This window comes from Helobdella robusta, assembly GCF_000326865.2.
Source record: "Helobdella robusta unplaced genomic scaffold HELROscaffold_3, whole genome shotgun sequence".
NCBI lineage: Eukaryota > Metazoa > Annelida > Clitellata > Rhynchobdellida > Glossiphoniidae > Helobdella > Helobdella robusta.
In genome coordinates, this window is record NW_008704501.1 from 8,921,513 (window position 1) to 8,938,576 (window position 17,064).

A 17,064-nucleotide genomic window follows, 5' to 3' on the forward strand; every position below is an offset into this window, starting at 1 on the left:
GCAATGCAGAACAGAACACCAAGCAATCATCATTTATCGATGGACTATTCGTCATAACTACGTTTGGCTTTGAATAATTTGATGGCGATATTAATATTAACAAGATTCACACATGCACACACATATTTATTCCTTCTCTCGTTCATTCGTTTGCTCAATCATTCATTCATTTATTTATTCATTCGTTCGTTCGTTCACTTGTTCATTCATCGAACCAACCTGAACAGGTAACTAGCGAAGGTAGATAGGGCGGATGCTAATTATTTAACAATATTATACGTATATATAGATATATTTACACATGCACATACACATACCTATATATATATAAATATATACATACGTACATATATATATATATATATATATATATATATACAATATATGTGTATATACAATATATATTCTTGTGGTACAGATGGTTCATTGAATGACATAGGTATGCACGCATTTGTTGATGTTGTTGTCGATGGTTCGGTGACGACGAGGACGACGATGTTGTTGATGATGACGATTATAACATGAATGATGATGATGATGACGATGACGACGATGATGTTGTTATTGTGAATGCAGCTCGGCTCCCACAACGATCAATTATTATCGTGAAGTGACGTGTGGGCTGGCTTATCGTAATCAAGTTGGTGGATTGGTGATCGAGGGCGAGAAATAATGTGGGTATCAATTTAGATGAATGGGTGGATAAAGAAATGGATGAATGAATGAATGAATGAATGAATGAATGAATGAATGAATGAATGAATGAATGAATGAATGAATGAATTAATGAATTAATTAATTAATTAATTAATTAATTAATAGAAAGTTTTATCATGTGAACAAGCTGAAATGAATTGTCAAGCAAGTTAAAGAATAACTAGCGAAATAAAATAAGTGATGCGCTGAATGGATGAACAAATGGCGAAATGAAACAATGCCTACATACTGATGAACTAAGTATTATACACAAACACCACAAATGACTGAACCAACAAATGAATGAATAAATGAATGAATGAAAATATGGGATGAGCAAATCGATCAGTCATTTATTGACCAGCTTCGTAACTTGAAAAGAAAACAACAAACCTTATCACCATCGTCATATTCATCTTCATTCCATCCTCCAACAATGACGTCATCAACAATGGATTGTGAATCAATATTAGTTGCACAAAAACAACTTATCAGCATGTCAAACCGAAAATTTGTTTTGTTTATTTTTTACTAAATTTAAAATGATTTAGATTTAGTTAACCTTTAAAATGAGTATATGAGATTAAATCCACGAAGATAATTTGAAAAAATTCATTACGTTACGTCACGTTTAATTAAGTTTACAATGAAAGTTTATTTTTAGTAGTTTGCTATTTAATTACGATAATAGAGAAACGACGGTTTTAATTTCTCGAAATTGTTTTTTAGTTTTGTTTGTTTAATCTTTTTTGGGTTAATTATTTTTTTGAAGTGTAGTTAATTAGCGAAGAATTCATGCGAGGACATTTATTATGTGCAACAACTGCTACCAAGCTGATCACTCAGGTTCAGGTAACAGGTCAGTCCACCAGACAGATCATCACAGACCATCAATCAGTCTCCTCTGTGTCGAATTTTATTTTTATTTACTGAAACTTTACTAATATAATCAGCGTTTATGAATCAGTTCAATAATTAGTCAATCAGTCAATTTATTAATTATTCTCTTTCATCTTTGTTCAATTTTTATTTTACTACCACTATGCTCTGACTAACTAATAATAAATAAAAACTAAAGTAAAAACTAAATAAACTTAACATGTTAAGTTTTTGAGAAAATGAGGATGAATGCAATGAAAATATAATAAAGAATGCAGTGGCCATATATATATTTATATATTTTTTAATAATGTGAATTATGATGCTTGATGCATCAAATCACCACATGGCATCATGATTGATTCTGTTTATTTTTAAAAGGTTTTAATATTTCAAAAAGTAAGAAAGAAAAGCCTAATTTGTGTAATATTTTTTAATTAATTAATTATAAATTTGAATGAAGATCAGGCAGAAAAAGAACAGACAGAGATGGTAGGCGGGCGGCCTATGAGCCAACAACATTAGAGCACCTTGCCAACATTGCTACACATGCAGTTTGTTCTCTTTGCTTAAATATTTTTACATATTCATACTCTATCCTGTCTGCATATTTTATAAACCAATGTATATTTTACCTATTATGCACTAAATTTATTATTTTTTCTATGTCACAAAATTCATTAAAATATTATTTGTTTGGCAAGAGGCACAAATTTTGAGTTACATTGTGAACTTTATTCATTTATGTTAAATTTAATTATAAGAAAGTGAAACAAACAATCAGTTCATATTGCAATCATTTTTAACAAACCCTAACCATCAGATCTTGATATTGCCAAGTTTGAAAGGCCTCAGCTGGATGTTGAAGATGTCAGCTGATGCTCGAACATTTGCTGTCTGCTTGTTGTACGGGGGCTCCATGTTTGCTCTCTTCTCTCTCTCCGCCATGTTCCATCTTCTTGCATTCTCTTCTTCTCGCAGCAAGTCTGTGTTGCTCTGTCTGCTTGTTTGTCATATTATGTCTTTGTTTTTCTTCTCCATTTGTTAGTCTAACAAATTATTTCGTACTTTTTATGTGTGTGAGTGTGTGTGTATATGTGTGTGTGTGTGTGTGTGTGTGTGTGTGTGTGTGTGTGTGTGTGTGTATGAGTTTGTGTACAACATTTATTCATGTTTATATCTAGATGAGGTTGTTTCTCTAAATAGCTTATTGAGTTATTTAATCATGTTTAGAAGCATTTGCTTAATGAAAGCAAAGCTTATAAATATATGATCGTATAAATATAGAGATGATTATGATCTAAATGAACAGCAAATTGAGATGGTTGTTGCACCTGTGCGATCGAGGAATCATCTACATCTTCATAGCTGCCTCATACACGCCATGGCTGACGTTGAAAGAATATCACGATGCAAGCCCTTCTGTCGTCCTTGCTCTAGTCTGGCTGGCTGCACTGCTTGGCATTGTTTACCAGTGCTTCTATTATGAGAGGTTGTGATTGGCTGGCTGGTTGGTTGGTTGGTAGATGATGATTAGCTGGCTGGCTGGTTAATTGTTTATAGCTAATCTTTTTATGAAATTAATAATGGATAGATCATGAATGAATAAATGATGAATGAATTAAATTATGAATGATTGCCGGCTAGATACAAATGGTTGGACATTGTCTTCTACCTTTCATTAGGAGTCATGCCAGCTATTGTCACCTTTCAAATGGTTAACTTTTTCTATCATTTTCTTATTTCGCCATTCGTTCATTTATTCATTTTTTTATTTCAATAATAAATACTTGTTAATAAATACGTTTTGCTGGCAACACTACTGAATGTTTAAAACGTTGACCAGAAGAGCAAGGAAGGTGTGATGGAGATGGCCACAGGCGGAGCGACCTACATCACCGGCATCATATTCTTCAAGTTGGATGGTAGACTCAACTTTGCTCATGCCATCTGGCACTGTTTCGTTTCCCTCGGTGCCTATGTGCACTATTGCGCTGTTTGTGGGTATTTATTGGCGTTGGATGGTGATGCTGGCTTAAGAGGATGATCTTGGATGGTGATGCTGGCCTAAATTTGCTGTTGTTAATTATGAATTGTGAATTATGAATATATATATATATATATATATATATATATATATATATGCTGTATATATTGTTTTAGGTTATTAATATATTTTATATTAATGTATAGAAGATGTTCTTATTTAGTTCTACTTTTATTCATTTGTTTGTTTTAGAGAGTTGTTGATATTTCGAATGGATGCAATTCTACTCTGTTTTAACATTTTCAGTAATCAATTTTCAAATTGTACATCCAAATATATTGAAATTGTTGGTAATATATATCGACATTGCACACATTATTATTTTTTATGACAGTATTGGAGAATTATTACATAAACGACTAACATTGATTAATTTCCTTATTAGTCTGCTGCAATAATTACTGATATCCTTAAAAATGTGATATAAGTATCATGATATAACATTTGTGACCCGGATACATATGCATTTGACCCAGATACATAATTTTACTTAATTAATTATCAATTTTTATGCAATTTACATTTAATTTAATTGCTTCGAGATTGTATTAGCTAGTCCACGTCAATTGCCATTGTGGTTAGTGTTTATAATATAATTATTGATATTATATATACAAATATATACATATTTGAATTTATTTATTTAAATATTTTTAAATAGTCAGTTTAGTTTTTTCTTCTTTTTCATCATTCATCAAACATGTCTCTGTTCATTGGCATGGTTACCATTATTTGAAATCATTGCATCGTCACAGAGGCGCAATAGTTTGGGTCAAGTTCTGGATTTTCATTTTTTAATTTATTTGATGTTTGGTGGGATGACTTAGGGCTGCAGATTATATAACTACATACAACAACAACAACACATGTTTAGACGACATTTTCCCCGAGATCGGGGGTTGCCGTTTGGCTACCTATGATGAAACCGAAATATAACTACAGATTATATAACTACATATACGTATATATTTATTTACATTCGTAAAATATATTTTCACATGTCGTTATGTATTTAAATTAATAAAGTATTGTTATTTCGTGACATTACACATATTCTACATTTTTGCAGAGCGTGATTGAGTTCTAGAAATGTACGCTATAGAAATTTATTTAATTGATTGATTGATTGATTTGTTAGAAGTCTTAAGCAGTACATTTTGAATAAGTTGTGCCAACTAGAATCTTCCACACATTCCATATACTATTTTTATTACTACTTAGTCACAGAACCATCGTCCCAGATGTACGGATGTGCTAATGATAAAATTACTGCCAGTGTATGTATCATTCAGCCATTGATTTTAATGATTCTTTTGTCTAAATTATTTATAAGTTATATAAATATATATATATAAATATAAATAGGGTTGAGACTGTCGTAAATACAATTGATAAAAAATATCACTGCATTTTCAGCTTTGATCACTTTCTGGTTCAGTTTTTCAATTTCGTACCGTTCAATTTTTTATCTTTTTTTCAAGCTATTTATATACTTTCTTTTCTATATCAATAAATTGAAAAACGGTGATGAAAATACAGTAAGAAATACTCACATAAACACATTTATTTATTTGTTGTTTCTACTATGAATTGGTGAGTTAATTTGTGTTACAACAGCTTTCTTCTTTGCAGATGTTGAATGTATTCCATGGCTAATATACTTTAAAATATGGTGATAATGAATGAACGCTTCAAAATGTTAGCTCCTTAATTTAATGAATGTTATTTTAGATAATATAATGAACGTCATATAACATTATTCAATGTTTAAATTGTTCAATCATTCATCAAAAATTTTCTTCAAGGTACCTATGTAAAATCATTGCGGAAGTCAAATCTTCATATTTAGAGTTTAATTTCAAGAAGTTTGTCTCATTCGGTCGATGGCACCAAGTAGGCCGTCCCAATGCCGAAGTGACCATGTCTGGCCACGACCAACATCACATCGTACTCGTCCAGGTGCACATGCACCTCCCTCTTGCCAGCAGCACTCAGACACAGATGCGCGATTGTGTACATCGCCATCTCAAACTCTGGACTCCTACCGATCATGGTACTAACAATTGGCTTCAATTCACCTCTCCATCTGAACTGATGCGTCAGAAAGTGTGGTGTCGGTTCTGACTTATCTGTCTGCCATCAAGTTTTTAAGATTTAATTTTAGAGATTCACCAAAAACTTCTATTCACTGCTAACACTAACTCTACGATTTTATTAAACACTAACTCTACGATTTTATTAAAGAGAAACTGAATAAAATATTTTCCTGCTAACTAACAGTTCCTCTTCTAAAGAATCCCATGTAATCCAAGTTCCCTACTTTTTCTTGGAGGTAAATTTGAAGCCAGTTGTGGAAGCCGATGATCTCGTTGGACCTCATCTCGCCAACAAACACGTGCTCGAACCCGCAAGAGTTGACGTTCCTACGAAGTTTGGTCAGCATTGCTCATTCAGAAAAAGTAAGATTGAATTATTTCTACGAATAACAACCTTATTAACAATACATTGATAAATAAACTCATTTGGAAAAGGCTTGATTTGTTATAATATTCTTGCTCTCAGTTCACTTTATAATTGGTTTAATGAAATTACTCGATCAAACTAAATAGGATTAATTAATTAATTAATAAGCTGAATCACTTGTCAGTTGAAGATCTCTTATACATTTTGAACCAAATGTCGAATAATAATTTCTTGAAATCGTCCTCACTTGCACCCACCATATTCCGACTGTTCAGATATTTGTGGGTTTCCTTAATAATTGAATTGTTGTGTCATTTTAACTTTATTATTTGTATTGTTATTTTTTTATTAATCGTTTTTATTTAATATAATTTGATTATTGTTCCGTCGGCTTCACCAAGAACCCGAAACCCTGACGCTGCACTCTTGCGTTGACTGGTAAGTATTGCGTATTAACGTTATACACCATGTTTTTTAGATATTCGAAATTGGTTGGTTGGGAGCAACCTTCATAACTCTGGTTGCAACGATGGTCGATAGGAAATTATCCACCTCTCCCCTTTCCAGGTCTGTTTCAGTTTCTGCTTCACTGACGTTTATGGCGTAATTGTCCAACAACGAGATGAAAGCTGGAGTAATGATTTCAATTTTTAGTCGTTACATATTTAATTTATAATAAAAAATGTTGGCTTCAATTATTCTTAGAACATATCGCTAAAGAAGTACTTACAAACTCACATACCGTGATGTTTATAAATATATATTAGTATTACTATCATATACATACAGAGTAATTATTCTTTATGTTGTAGTTGTGTTGTATTCAATAAATAATGTCCGTTTCGTACCGTCCATCTGAAAATGCAATGACCTTGCTTCTATTTATACATGCCTAATCGCGGTAAAAACTTAGAGTCCACGCTCGTCTGTCTGAATTTTATCAATGTTAATGTCAGATAAATCAACCTTTGATAGTGGGTTTGTTGAAAATTCTATCCTCATTGAAATGTAAGAAAAGATTTTGACTGGCCTTATCTCTCAAATTTCCTTTTGTTGCCGTAACAAAACCTTATTGTACGTATTGAAAAGTTGAAGTTATTTTTTATAAATTTTCCTTTATTTGATGTTACTAAAAAGTAAAGTCACCTTGCAGGTTGAGTTTGTAGTCGAGTCCAGGTGTGCACCGGTTGTCATCAACGTTCCAGAGCCGTGTGAGGATTTCAGATAGTTCTTTATCGTATATCCTTTAATTTTGTTTTGTTCCACTGTTTTATTATTAATTTTATTCTGATTTTGTTATTTTAAAAAATATGACTAACGCATTTGCCATTTTGATTTCTGAAAAAATCGGTTTGATTGCTAGAACACACAAGGCTAGATATTTGTAACTTGAAATGAGATGGTATTCCCTCGTTTTAAGTTGAAAGTTTTTATTAATTATTGTTCTGCCTGCATTCAACAACGATACGTCTATAATTGCACACGTACTTATAAATTCAAATATATTATGCCTGCTATCACACGTAGCTTGTGTATATGTTATGCAGTATTATATATTGATTCAATTCATGCACGCATGCGAATTACTGCACGTCATTTTAAATCGCTTCGGTGTACATGCTTTACGATCATGAACCACAACAACATTGCGTGTTCGGTGTTCGTATAGCTGTTCGCGTTTCAATTTTTACATTTATCACGCATGAATCATAAGGAACCGAACCAACAGATCTAAACATGACCGATATTATGTTGCAAGGCTATCTTTGATAAAACTCATTTAAACATCTTATAAACAATTTTTGTTTAGTGGTGGTTATTTGACGCTTTTATGTCATTAATATCGTTTGGGTGTTCTACTTCTATGTTGATTGGCTGAAAGGACGCCAGTTGCACGCTGCTGTTCTTTGCCTTTATTCTATAAAAAAAATTATTCAGCGAGTTTTCAGTTGTAATGCCTGTTAAGGTGTGGAATTTTTCAGTGATTCTGGTGTTGTGTGTCTGTTTCACTTAGTTCTAAATAGCTCCTGTTTGCACTGATATCAAGAAGGTTAATTTGGTCTTCGACATACCGATATATTTGGAATTTTAATGTACACTCATTCCCTAACTTTACAATTAAATGAAAACATCAAATTTCTGTAAACTATAAATTGTGATTCCATCAATAATTACATATTAAATATTATAACTAAATATTATATTGAGTAATGTGAAATACGTATAAATGCATACTTTGAAATGTAATAAGGTTAGAAGCATCGAATAAACCTACAGATAACAATAATTATTAACAGTTACTGATGTTCATTGTTCGGAGTACGCAGTAACTTTGCGCAAATTAATCATGCAAGGATCTCGGGAACGCCGATCCGACCTCTCTGCCATGGGCGTACGTCATGACTTCGATGTTATAATTCTTCACGTGGACAGCAGGGGCTTGCCTGAACCCCATCATGAAGACAACCGTGTACATGGCCAACTCGAATTCAGGACTAGTGCCCATGAAGATTGATGTAAATGATTTGCCCGCCTGTCTCTTCCAAACGAATTGAAGTGACAACATGCGCGGTTGAGCTTCTATTTCCTCCGTCTTTTTTGTTTTCATTATTATGTAGTTATAATTTTCTTATTATTGCATTAAACTAATTTGTCTCAAAATTATATTTAAACAGTGAATGGTTTCTTACAGTTCCTCTTCTAAAGTAGCCTCTGTAATCCAGGTTGCCTGCTTTTTCTTGCAGATACACCTGGACCCAGTTGTGAAAACCTGATATATCACGGGACCTCTTCTCACCCACAAACACATGTTCAAAACCGCATGAATTGATGAACCTACAATTATGATAGGAAATAATTACCATAATATTATTTTCTTTATTGCTATATTTTCGATAATTTCATCGAATGTGATAATATTTGCTATTAGAGCACTGAACTGAATGACAGCGTAATTTATTTTAACTCAAGTTTCATCAACTGAACCTATCCTCTCGCGTCCTCTTGTACAATTTGAACCAAATGTTCTGAACTTCTGTTTTGAAGGCTGCCATACTTTGGCTGGCCTTTCTCTTTGACACGAGGAATCTGTGCGCTTCCTAGCAACAGTAATAATTGGTTGGGTATTAATCTGTGGCAAGGCTGGGCAAGGGGAGCCGGCGCCCACAATGAAAAACTTTGCCAGGTTTCAGCCCCCACAATAATAAAATTAAGTTAAATTTTGTATAAAGCCACTGGTCTAAATAGTGTAATTTATTCAAAAGATTGCCAAACTTTTTCAAACATTTTCAGAGATTTCAAGCTAGTCAGTGAGTAGCTAATTAAGCTGAGAGCATGTTGGAACGTGTTCGGCGTTTTATGAGAGAGATATAAATTAAAGACATACCTATAGTTAACAATTATAATTATGAATAATGATATTAATAAATCAATTAATGAACTGAATGACCTTCATAATTTCGGTTGACATGATGGCAGTCATAAAATTTTCAATTTCCCGCTTCTCTTCGTTCGTTTCAACTTCAGGTAAATTGGTCTCCGTCTCATAGTTGTCCAACAATGCTCTCATTGCTACGTGCGCATATCAGTTTGTAATTTCGTACATTAAATATCATTCTGTTGTTTGTACATACACATAATTTGTCATTTTGTTGTTTATTTTACACATCGTTTTGTTTGTACATGTAGTCAACATGAAACAATTGATGACAACCATGACCTAACAATGTTTAATTATAAGAGTTCAACTGATTGATAAAAGTTGTTATATTTGTACCTTTAAAAGTTGGTTTGTTAAAGATTTCAGTTTCATTGAAGAACGTATAGAGATTTCTACTGGCTCTGTCAGTGTACGTCCAGTTCATTGCGGTTACGTAACCTTTATGACCATTCAACGATCAAATGAAATGATTTCCGTTTTTTCATAAAATTCAACAATGAATTACAATATTCTTCAGAACAAATTTTTGAATCATTTTCCAGACAGCAGCAGCTATAGCACCTTACATTTAATTAATTTAACAAAATATTCATTATTAGAAAAAAAATCATATTCACCTACCTTGAATGTCAATTCGAAAGTCTTTGGGAGGTTCACATCTGTTGACATCCAAGTTCCAGAGTTTTGTCATTAAAGTAGAGAGCTCTTCATTGTAAGTCACAGCGCTGTTTGAAAAATGATATTTTAAACATAATCAGACATTTTTTTAGATTTGCATTAGTTAATTTATTTTCAAATAGAGCAGAAATTTGTAGATAATTTTGTTGATATTGGAGAATGTATTTTTAAATTTAGTGGCAAGGTGTTGGTGTCGCTCTGCTAATGTAAGCTTGAATAAGTCATATTAATTCAGATTTTTTAGACAATGAATATTAAAAATACGATATTTATCGTTTTTGAAATGAAATATTAACGTTACCACAGAACATTACTCCAAATAGTGCTGGATAGTAGGATAATTACCAACAACTTCATACTTGCACCTATTTTACTGAACCAGCTGAAGAAATAACTGTCTGCTTGTTTCCTTATTAACTAATTCACTAACGAACAAACAAACGAACATGTTTTCCACACATTCATGCGAGTATTTTGCGTTATTTAGACTTTGGAGCCGAGGCTTCAATGCAAAGTTTAATTCTTAGAAATATTAAAATGATTATTTGTACTATGGTCCTATTTAATGCTTTCTATGTAAATAAATTACCAAAGTATTGTAAATTCAATTTTTTTGTGAAATAGAAAATAATTTTAAGTTTGAAATGAAGTTTAGTATAAATTTTTGGTTAGTTGGTGTCAGCGTTAGGGAACGTTAGCTTAACAAACGTTTGTTGACTTCTCAGACAGGTTAAAAAAAACTAAAAACTTAATCTTAAATCTTAATTAAATTTAAATTTTAAAATTTTAAATAAAAGCAAAATAAAGGTATAAAACTATAAAATAAAGACATGAGTTTTTATTCTACGGTAAAAGTTGGGATAGGTGATGAGATCCTCGCATCTGCTCCGAAATGTCCACATGGTTGACCATTTTTTTAAAATTGTTTTTCATTCAATCAAATCTACTTCTCATTTTGTTTATTTCATTCATAATTTCTTAATCATAATGATAATCTCCACTTTCTATGACAAAAAATATTAAGAAACGTTTAATTACTTTTATTTTTTTTGCAGAACTTTTTAATTTTTTAAAGTTTAACAACTAAATATAAAATTGAAACAAAACAGAGCAAGCATACTTACTAACTTGTTAATCATTTATTGATAATAATATAATAACTCACATCAGGCCCAACAATATTATTTGAGCGATTCGCTAAAAGAGGGGGCCACAAAAAATTTTTTGCCTGCTCAGCCAACAGAAATAGGAAGCTATGTAATTTTTATCAATTGGTTGAACGAGATGGGGTTGCTGCTAAATGTAGGGCTGCCACTGCTAGTGCTAATGTTGTTGAGGACATTGATAGAGTTCAGGATGCTAAAAAATATAGAAATCGGTAGTTATAAAATTCAAAAAATTATTTTCTGTTCATTAATTTTGTTTACAAATTAATTATAAAAATTTTTAGCTGGTCAAAATTTGTGAAACAGGCAGCTAACATGCGAACATTCTGTAGGACTTGTGCAACACCAATTTTAGAAAATTTAAATGTAGGTCATGATGATGGCAATGATGATGATGAGCACATGAATCATAACATCATGATCGGTGTGACTAATAGCCAATTGAAGCGTCCGACCAACCTGATTGATCCACTTGTTGATAATCATTCAAATGCGGTTTGTATAATTTTCATTCTTTTCTTTCTTTCAGTGTTTTATGTTTAGATATATTATTTTAAATTTTTGTTGTAATTTGTCTTGTTATCATCTTATCACCATTAACATCATAATCATTATCATTGCTTACATCACTAACATCATCACCATCATTGCTTTCCAGCAGTACATGTTCAGTAAAGAAACCAAAGACTTCTTAATCCATTCCATCATTGATCAAAAATTCAATCATGTTTTATGCATTGGAGCACCTAGGTGGGCAGAGGGATAATAATCATATTATAAGTATATTAATAATAATTTATTGTTGACATTTATTCTAAAACTTTTGGTGAAGAGGCATTCATTTTTAAATTTTTGATAAAGTAACATTAAGATTTTTTATTATACCTATGTAACTTGTGTATTCACAGCATTCATGAAGAATTATTGGTGATGGGGAAACAAATGAGTGGTGAAAAAGATGATGGTTGTGTTATCAACTCTTATTTGCTAGATTTGGATGAAAGAATCATCAAAATGTCACCATCTTCATCGCATTACAACATGTTCAATCATTATTTTTTTACTCCTTCAAGCAAATCCGAATATCTTAAATTCTTAAAATCTGCTCGTGACCTAGATGAAAGTGGGTCAAATGTCATCATCCTTATCGACCCACCTTTTGGAGGTTTCATTGAATTGATTTTGTTTACATTAGCAACGGTTGCTAAGGAATTTTATGGGAAAGATTCAAAAAGTTGGTTCAAATTGTTTTTTTAAAATTATCTTCAACATAATAATTATCTTTAACATCATTTTTATAATTATTAATTAAATGAAAATTATGAGCAGGAGAGCTCTGCACAATCTTGTTCCATCCTTATTTCATGGAGGAGAAAATATGCTCCAAAACATCATTCAACATGTCTGACTACACGGTTATAATGATGATAATGATGGTGGTGATGATTAGGATGATGGATTGGATTATTGTGACTGTGATTTCGTCTGTGATTGAAGTTTTATCATCATCATCATCATCCTATCAGGTAACTTATGAGAACCATAAAAAACTGAGGAAACGCGAATTGAAATCAAACGATGATGATGTTGACGACAAATCAGTAGTTCGAATGTTCACTAATATCCCTCTATCTAGCATAATATTGCCAGCACATTTGGGATACCAGTTTGTGAATTGTCTGATGCATGCATGCATTGTAAACGAATAATGCATGGATAAGTGAATGAGTTGTGAAGTGAAAGTTATTAATCAGGAATGATTAGTGAATGCGTTTAAAGATGTATGGATGGGTATAATTTAAGGAATTGATGAATTGTAAATAATGAAGTAGATGAATGTTATTTAAAAATTGTTGTAATTTTTGTAAATTATTATTGTTTATTCTCGTACTGCAGATATTGTGAGAGTTGTAAGAAATATGTGAGCCAGCACAATAAGCATTGCTCATCATGTCAGGCTTGTACTACTAAGGTAATGGGACTATTGTAAAATTATGGCTTGTAAGGTGGTATGTATTTGTTGGCAAACGATGATGTTTGTCTCGTTTGGAACTGCCATGTTGGTTGGATTTTTAAATCATTTTTTTGGCGTGATTATGGCAAAAATTTATTTAATCAATTAAGTTGACAATTTATTACTATATTTAGGTCGGCAAAACGTACCAGCACTGTGAGAAATGTCGGAGGTGCGTGAAGTCTTCATGGCGGCATTGTGACGAGTGTGGTGCCTGTGAATTACCTGATAAGCATCTCAAAAAAAAATTCAAAACTTAATTTTGCCTGTTCTATCCTCGCTTGTATTTGACCGTATATATTAATTTTGTGTTTGGCTTTCCGTAAATAAATAAATGAAAGTGATTGCGTTTCATCTGACTGGACTGCGCGTCTAATGAATGAAACATTTATTTGATCGCGAAAAAAAGGCTTTTGTTAGGTTAGTCACTAAAGCCGGTCGTAACTAGGTGATGATGGCAAAGGAGACAATTTATTTGTGTAATTATCGAGTTTCTGTTGACGGGGATTGGCTCTGTTTAGAGGAGCTTCACGATATCGAGTTGGACGTCGTTGAACAAGAGCAGAACGCAGATGACGATGGCGAAGGTTCTCTTCGTCTATCTGTTATGTTCAATATATAATAAAATTTTAAATAATATCGTGTGATCGCCCTATTCATCATTTTTGTACGTTTAAAATTTCAATGAGTAAAATTATAATTTAAATAACGTGCCACTCCTACAAAATTTTGTTTTAATAATTAATAAATGTCAAGTGAAAGATCCCAGCTTGCTAGAGCGGACAAACTTGTTGAATGTTCTGAAGCTGATAATAAAAGAAATTCTAGATTCTTCGCTCTCACACGGTCGCATGTTGGATGACAACAACACTGCTCTTCAGCAATTCTTCCTGGTTCTTGAACATATTTTGAGACATGGATTGAAACGTTAGTGAATGTGGATGCTGGCTGGTTGATATAATTAATATCTAATCCTACTATTCACTAATCTCACTAATCTAATTTAAAATATTGATTCATTACTATATTATCTGTGTGTAACTGTAAAATTACAGCTAAGAAAGGTTTGATGAGAGAAAAGAGAGATCTATGGGAAGTTTTGGAGAGGATTGAAAAGTTTTGCAATGAAGCCAAGGATATTACATGGAGTGTCAGGGAACTACCTAGTGTTAAGTTAGTCTTCACTTCGGTCTAAGTGATATTTTTAATGTTGTTCTGTTTTTCATAATGATTTTATTATTTCATTGTGGCTACTCTTTTTTATTGTTGAGACTGATGTTTTGTTGCTAGTTGATAGTTTTTTCACCTTGTGACAAAATATTAATGTTATGTCAATAATAGAAAGATGATGATTATTTTGATTGATTAGAACTCCACTTGGCCGAGCACGAGCCTGGCTGAGGTTGGCCCTCATGCAGAAAAAGTTGGCAGATTATTTCAAAGTTTTGATTGATAAGAAGGAAGAAATATTAGGGTTTGTATTACATTTATACGTGCTTTTGTGTGTGCCTATGGTTATATATGTTTTTTTTGTTAGGTTGTAAGATTAGAAGATGAAGCTTGAAAATGAATAAAATTGTTTGCAGAGATCTGTATGAGGCAGATTCTATAATGATGGAAGAAGAAGGCATGATAATTGGAGGATTGTTGGTTGGCCTCAATGTCATTGACTGTTCACTCGGTGTCAAGGATGAAGACCTCGATCAGCCTGTGAGTTTCTAAGGAGAGTCTGGCAAAGTTGTGGCTCGAAGGGTTGTTGGCCAAGTTGTTGGAAGATTGGATACAATTCTGAAATTATTTTCAGCTTTTTGATCATTATCACGATTATATTGCCATCATTATATTCTTCTTTACCATTGTTTTCTTCATCATAATTTTCTTCATTATCTTCATCATCATCATCTTTACCATCATCATTCTCTATACCACCGCCACCACCACTACTATCTTTATTATCATTATTCTCACAACCATCATCACCATCATTGGATAACAGATGGGTGTCATTGACTTCAGCTTGTATTTGAAAGAGAACCAATCACTATCAACTAGATCAAACATGGAGATGAGGTTAGGCTTGCTTAGGTGAACTTCTCATACAAATGCTAAAAGTTGATTCAAGTTTTAAATTAAATTATAATTTATATTGCTGCCAGTCGAGGTAGCAAACAGATGGCAGCCATATTGGATCAGAAGAACTACCTCGAAGAACTAAACCGACATCTAAGGTTGTCATTAGTTCATTTTGTTGCTGCTGTTGTTGAAGCTGCCATCGAAAGTGGCAGAACATCATGAACCTCAACTCGAACAATCACAACATCACATCAGCGCAACAGTAGCCAACCTGCAGCAGAAGATGATATCATTGCAGACAGCAACAACATTGATAAAGGAAGATATGATCATTGCACACAATAACATTCTACAACTTCAGCAAGAGAACTCACAGTTGAGATCTGAGAAGGAGGCATTAATTGAAGAGCACAACAAAGCCATTGTAAGTTCATCTCTCTCTCTCTCTCTCTCTCTCTCTCTCTCTCTCTCTCTCTCTCTCTCTCTCTCTCTCTCTCTCTCTCTCTCTCTCTATTTTTTTTCTATATTTTATATTGTACTTCTTAAAATTTGTCAATCTTTCATCTATTTTTCTGTTGAAGCCATTTCTTGTATTTGATTATAATTTGCATATTAATTAGTTGGTGTATTAAATGTTTGGAAGATAAGCAGTCGATCAAAAGGTGTAGAAAATTCCCCACAACAATCGTCATCATCCACAGCAACCACATCATCTCAGAAGGTTGGTGATGATGATGTTGAGATGTTGTGTGCCGAGCTGAAGAGACAACTGCATAACGAATGCCTACTTAAGCAGGTTGGTTCAGCTGGGATTAATATTTATAAGACTGATTGATTGTCTGGTTGATTGATTGATTGATTTAATAAATGTTTGAATTGAAACAGCGTTTTTTGAAATAACGAATGTATGCGCTAATTGGTTGTTAATTCCATGTTTATTCCAATAAATAAAGTAATGAATAGATAGATAGTTATTAGTAAAGTATAATTAATGAAATAAATTAAGATTTCAAATATAGTTTTACGTTCTTTGATGGCGTTGATTTGTTTTAATGTCCATTTATATGTGATTATTGCTGTTAACGGTAAATAGAAGTTAGAGAAAGACTTGGAGCACGAGATGATAGTGAACAAGGAGATGGAGATGATGATGAAGATAATGGAGAAGGATTTGAAGATCAGACAGTCGAGCCTGGTCATCATGAAGAAGGAGAATGAGTCACTCAAACACAACAATGCTCAACTGCAAACACAACTCCAAGTGTGCTTTCTCTTTTTCTTGCTTTCTCTCTCTCTCTCAACTGCAATAATGATTTACTTATTATTATTAATTATAATGATAACCATGATTACTGTAAAATTGTTTTTGGAATTTTATAATAAATTTGTATGTGATGGTATTTATGTACCTGTTGGAGAAGAAAATGATGATGGCTGGGAATGGGCGAGGTATTGATTGATAATAATGAGGATGATCACTGTGGTACTTCTAATGATTTTATTCTTGAAATTTTAACACAGGAAGCTATACAAAATGATGCTGAAAAATCAATAAAGATTCAGCAACTGCAAGATGAACTTAACAAACTGAAGCTGAAAGGATGATGAT

The 17,064-nt window shown here is 32.6% G+C and overlaps 4 protein-coding genes across 4 annotated transcripts; 2 read left to right on the forward strand and 2 right to left on the reverse strand.

Moving 5' to 3' along the window:
• Nucleotides 1–1,391: 1,391 nt before the first annotated feature.
• HELRODRAFT_185016 (hypothetical protein) lies at nt 1,392–7,599 on the reverse strand. Its single transcript, XM_009021878.1, has 14 exons — nt 7,405–7,599; nt 7,232–7,329; nt 7,052–7,153; nt 6,593–6,714; nt 6,263–6,375; nt 5,901–6,045; nt 4,574–5,755; nt 3,700–4,466; nt 3,422–3,667; nt 3,223–3,292; nt 2,888–3,067; nt 2,399–2,559; nt 2,039–2,129; nt 1,392–1,555 (listed from the first exon to the last, which is right to left on the reverse strand). Exons 1-7 carry the CDS (start codon nt 7,413–7,415, stop codon nt 5,495–5,497), a joined length of 852 nt encoding a protein of 283 aa, XP_009020126.1. The 5' UTR covers nt 7,416–7,599; the 3' UTR covers nt 1,392–1,555; nt 2,039–2,129; nt 2,399–2,559; nt 2,888–3,067; nt 3,223–3,292; nt 3,422–3,667; nt 3,700–4,466; nt 4,574–5,494.
• Nucleotides 7,600–8,140: 541 nt separating this feature from the next.
• HELRODRAFT_185017 (hypothetical protein) lies at nt 8,141–10,567 on the reverse strand. Its single transcript, XM_009021879.1, has 7 exons — nt 10,504–10,567; nt 10,146–10,249; nt 9,861–9,962; nt 9,534–9,655; nt 9,071–9,183; nt 8,776–8,920; nt 8,141–8,678 (listed from the first exon to the last, which is right to left on the reverse strand). Exons 1-7 carry the CDS (start codon nt 10,557–10,559, stop codon nt 8,427–8,429), a joined length of 894 nt encoding a protein of 297 aa, XP_009020127.1. The 5' UTR covers nt 10,560–10,567; the 3' UTR covers nt 8,141–8,426.
• A 446-nt stretch (nt 10,568–11,013) lies between these two features.
• Nucleotides 11,014–13,726, forward strand: HELRODRAFT_185018 (hypothetical protein). Its single transcript, XM_009021880.1, has 9 exons — nt 11,014–11,105; nt 11,373–11,580; nt 11,653–11,863; nt 12,027–12,118; nt 12,277–12,602; nt 12,698–12,783; nt 12,895–13,034; nt 13,265–13,340; nt 13,517–13,726. Exons 1-9 carry the CDS (start codon nt 11,033–11,035, stop codon nt 13,640–13,642), a joined length of 1,338 nt encoding a protein of 445 aa, XP_009020128.1. The 5' UTR covers nt 11,014–11,032; the 3' UTR covers nt 13,643–13,726.
• Nucleotides 13,727–13,836: 110 nt separating this feature from the next.
• Nucleotides 13,837–16,911, forward strand: HELRODRAFT_65557 (hypothetical protein; the record flags this gene model as incomplete). The annotated part of the gene is made up of 10 exons (XM_009021881.1): nt 13,837–13,978; nt 14,160–14,309; nt 14,438–14,555; nt 14,752–14,856; nt 14,969–15,092; nt 15,379–15,452; nt 15,548–15,610; nt 15,711–15,879; nt 16,174–16,251; nt 16,549–16,911. The coding sequence occupies 10 exons, from the start codon at nt 13,837–13,839 to the stop codon at nt 16,909–16,911; spliced, it is 1,386 nt and encodes a 461-aa protein (XP_009020129.1).
• Between the last annotated feature and the right edge of the window lie 153 nt (nt 16,912–17,064).

Coding starts and splice junctions, on each gene's coding strand:
- HELRODRAFT_185016 (XM_009021878.1), bottom strand. Junction 6,715..7,051: donor CAACAAACCCACTATCAAAG/GTTGATTTATCT, acceptor TCATTACTCCAG/CTTTCATCTCGTTGTTGGAC. Junction 5,756..5,900: donor GATTCTTTAGAAGAGGAACT/GTTAGTTAGCAG, acceptor ACTTGATGGCAG/ACAGATAAGTCAGAACCGAC.
- HELRODRAFT_185017 (XM_009021879.1), bottom strand. CDS start 10,559: ATGAAGTTGTTGGTAATTATCCTACTATCCAGCACTATTTGGAGTAAT. Junction 10,250..10,503: donor ATTTGGAGTAATGTTCTGTG/GTAACGTTAATA, acceptor TTTTTCAAACAG/CGCTGTGACTTACAATGAAG. Junction 8,921..9,070: donor AAGAGGACGCGAGAGGATAG/GTTCAGTTGATG, acceptor TCATAATTGTAG/GTTCATCAATTCATGCGGTT.
- HELRODRAFT_185018 (XM_009021880.1), top strand. CDS start 11,033: ATGAGTTTTTATTCTACGGTAAAAGTTGGGATAGGTGATGAGATCCTC. Junction 12,119..12,276: donor TTATGCATTGGAGCACCTAG/GTGGGCAGAGGG, acceptor GTGTATTCACAG/CATTCATGAAGAATTATTGG. Junction 13,341..13,516: donor GTCAGGCTTGTACTACTAAG/GTAATGGGACTA, acceptor TACTATATTTAG/GTCGGCAAAACGTACCAGCA.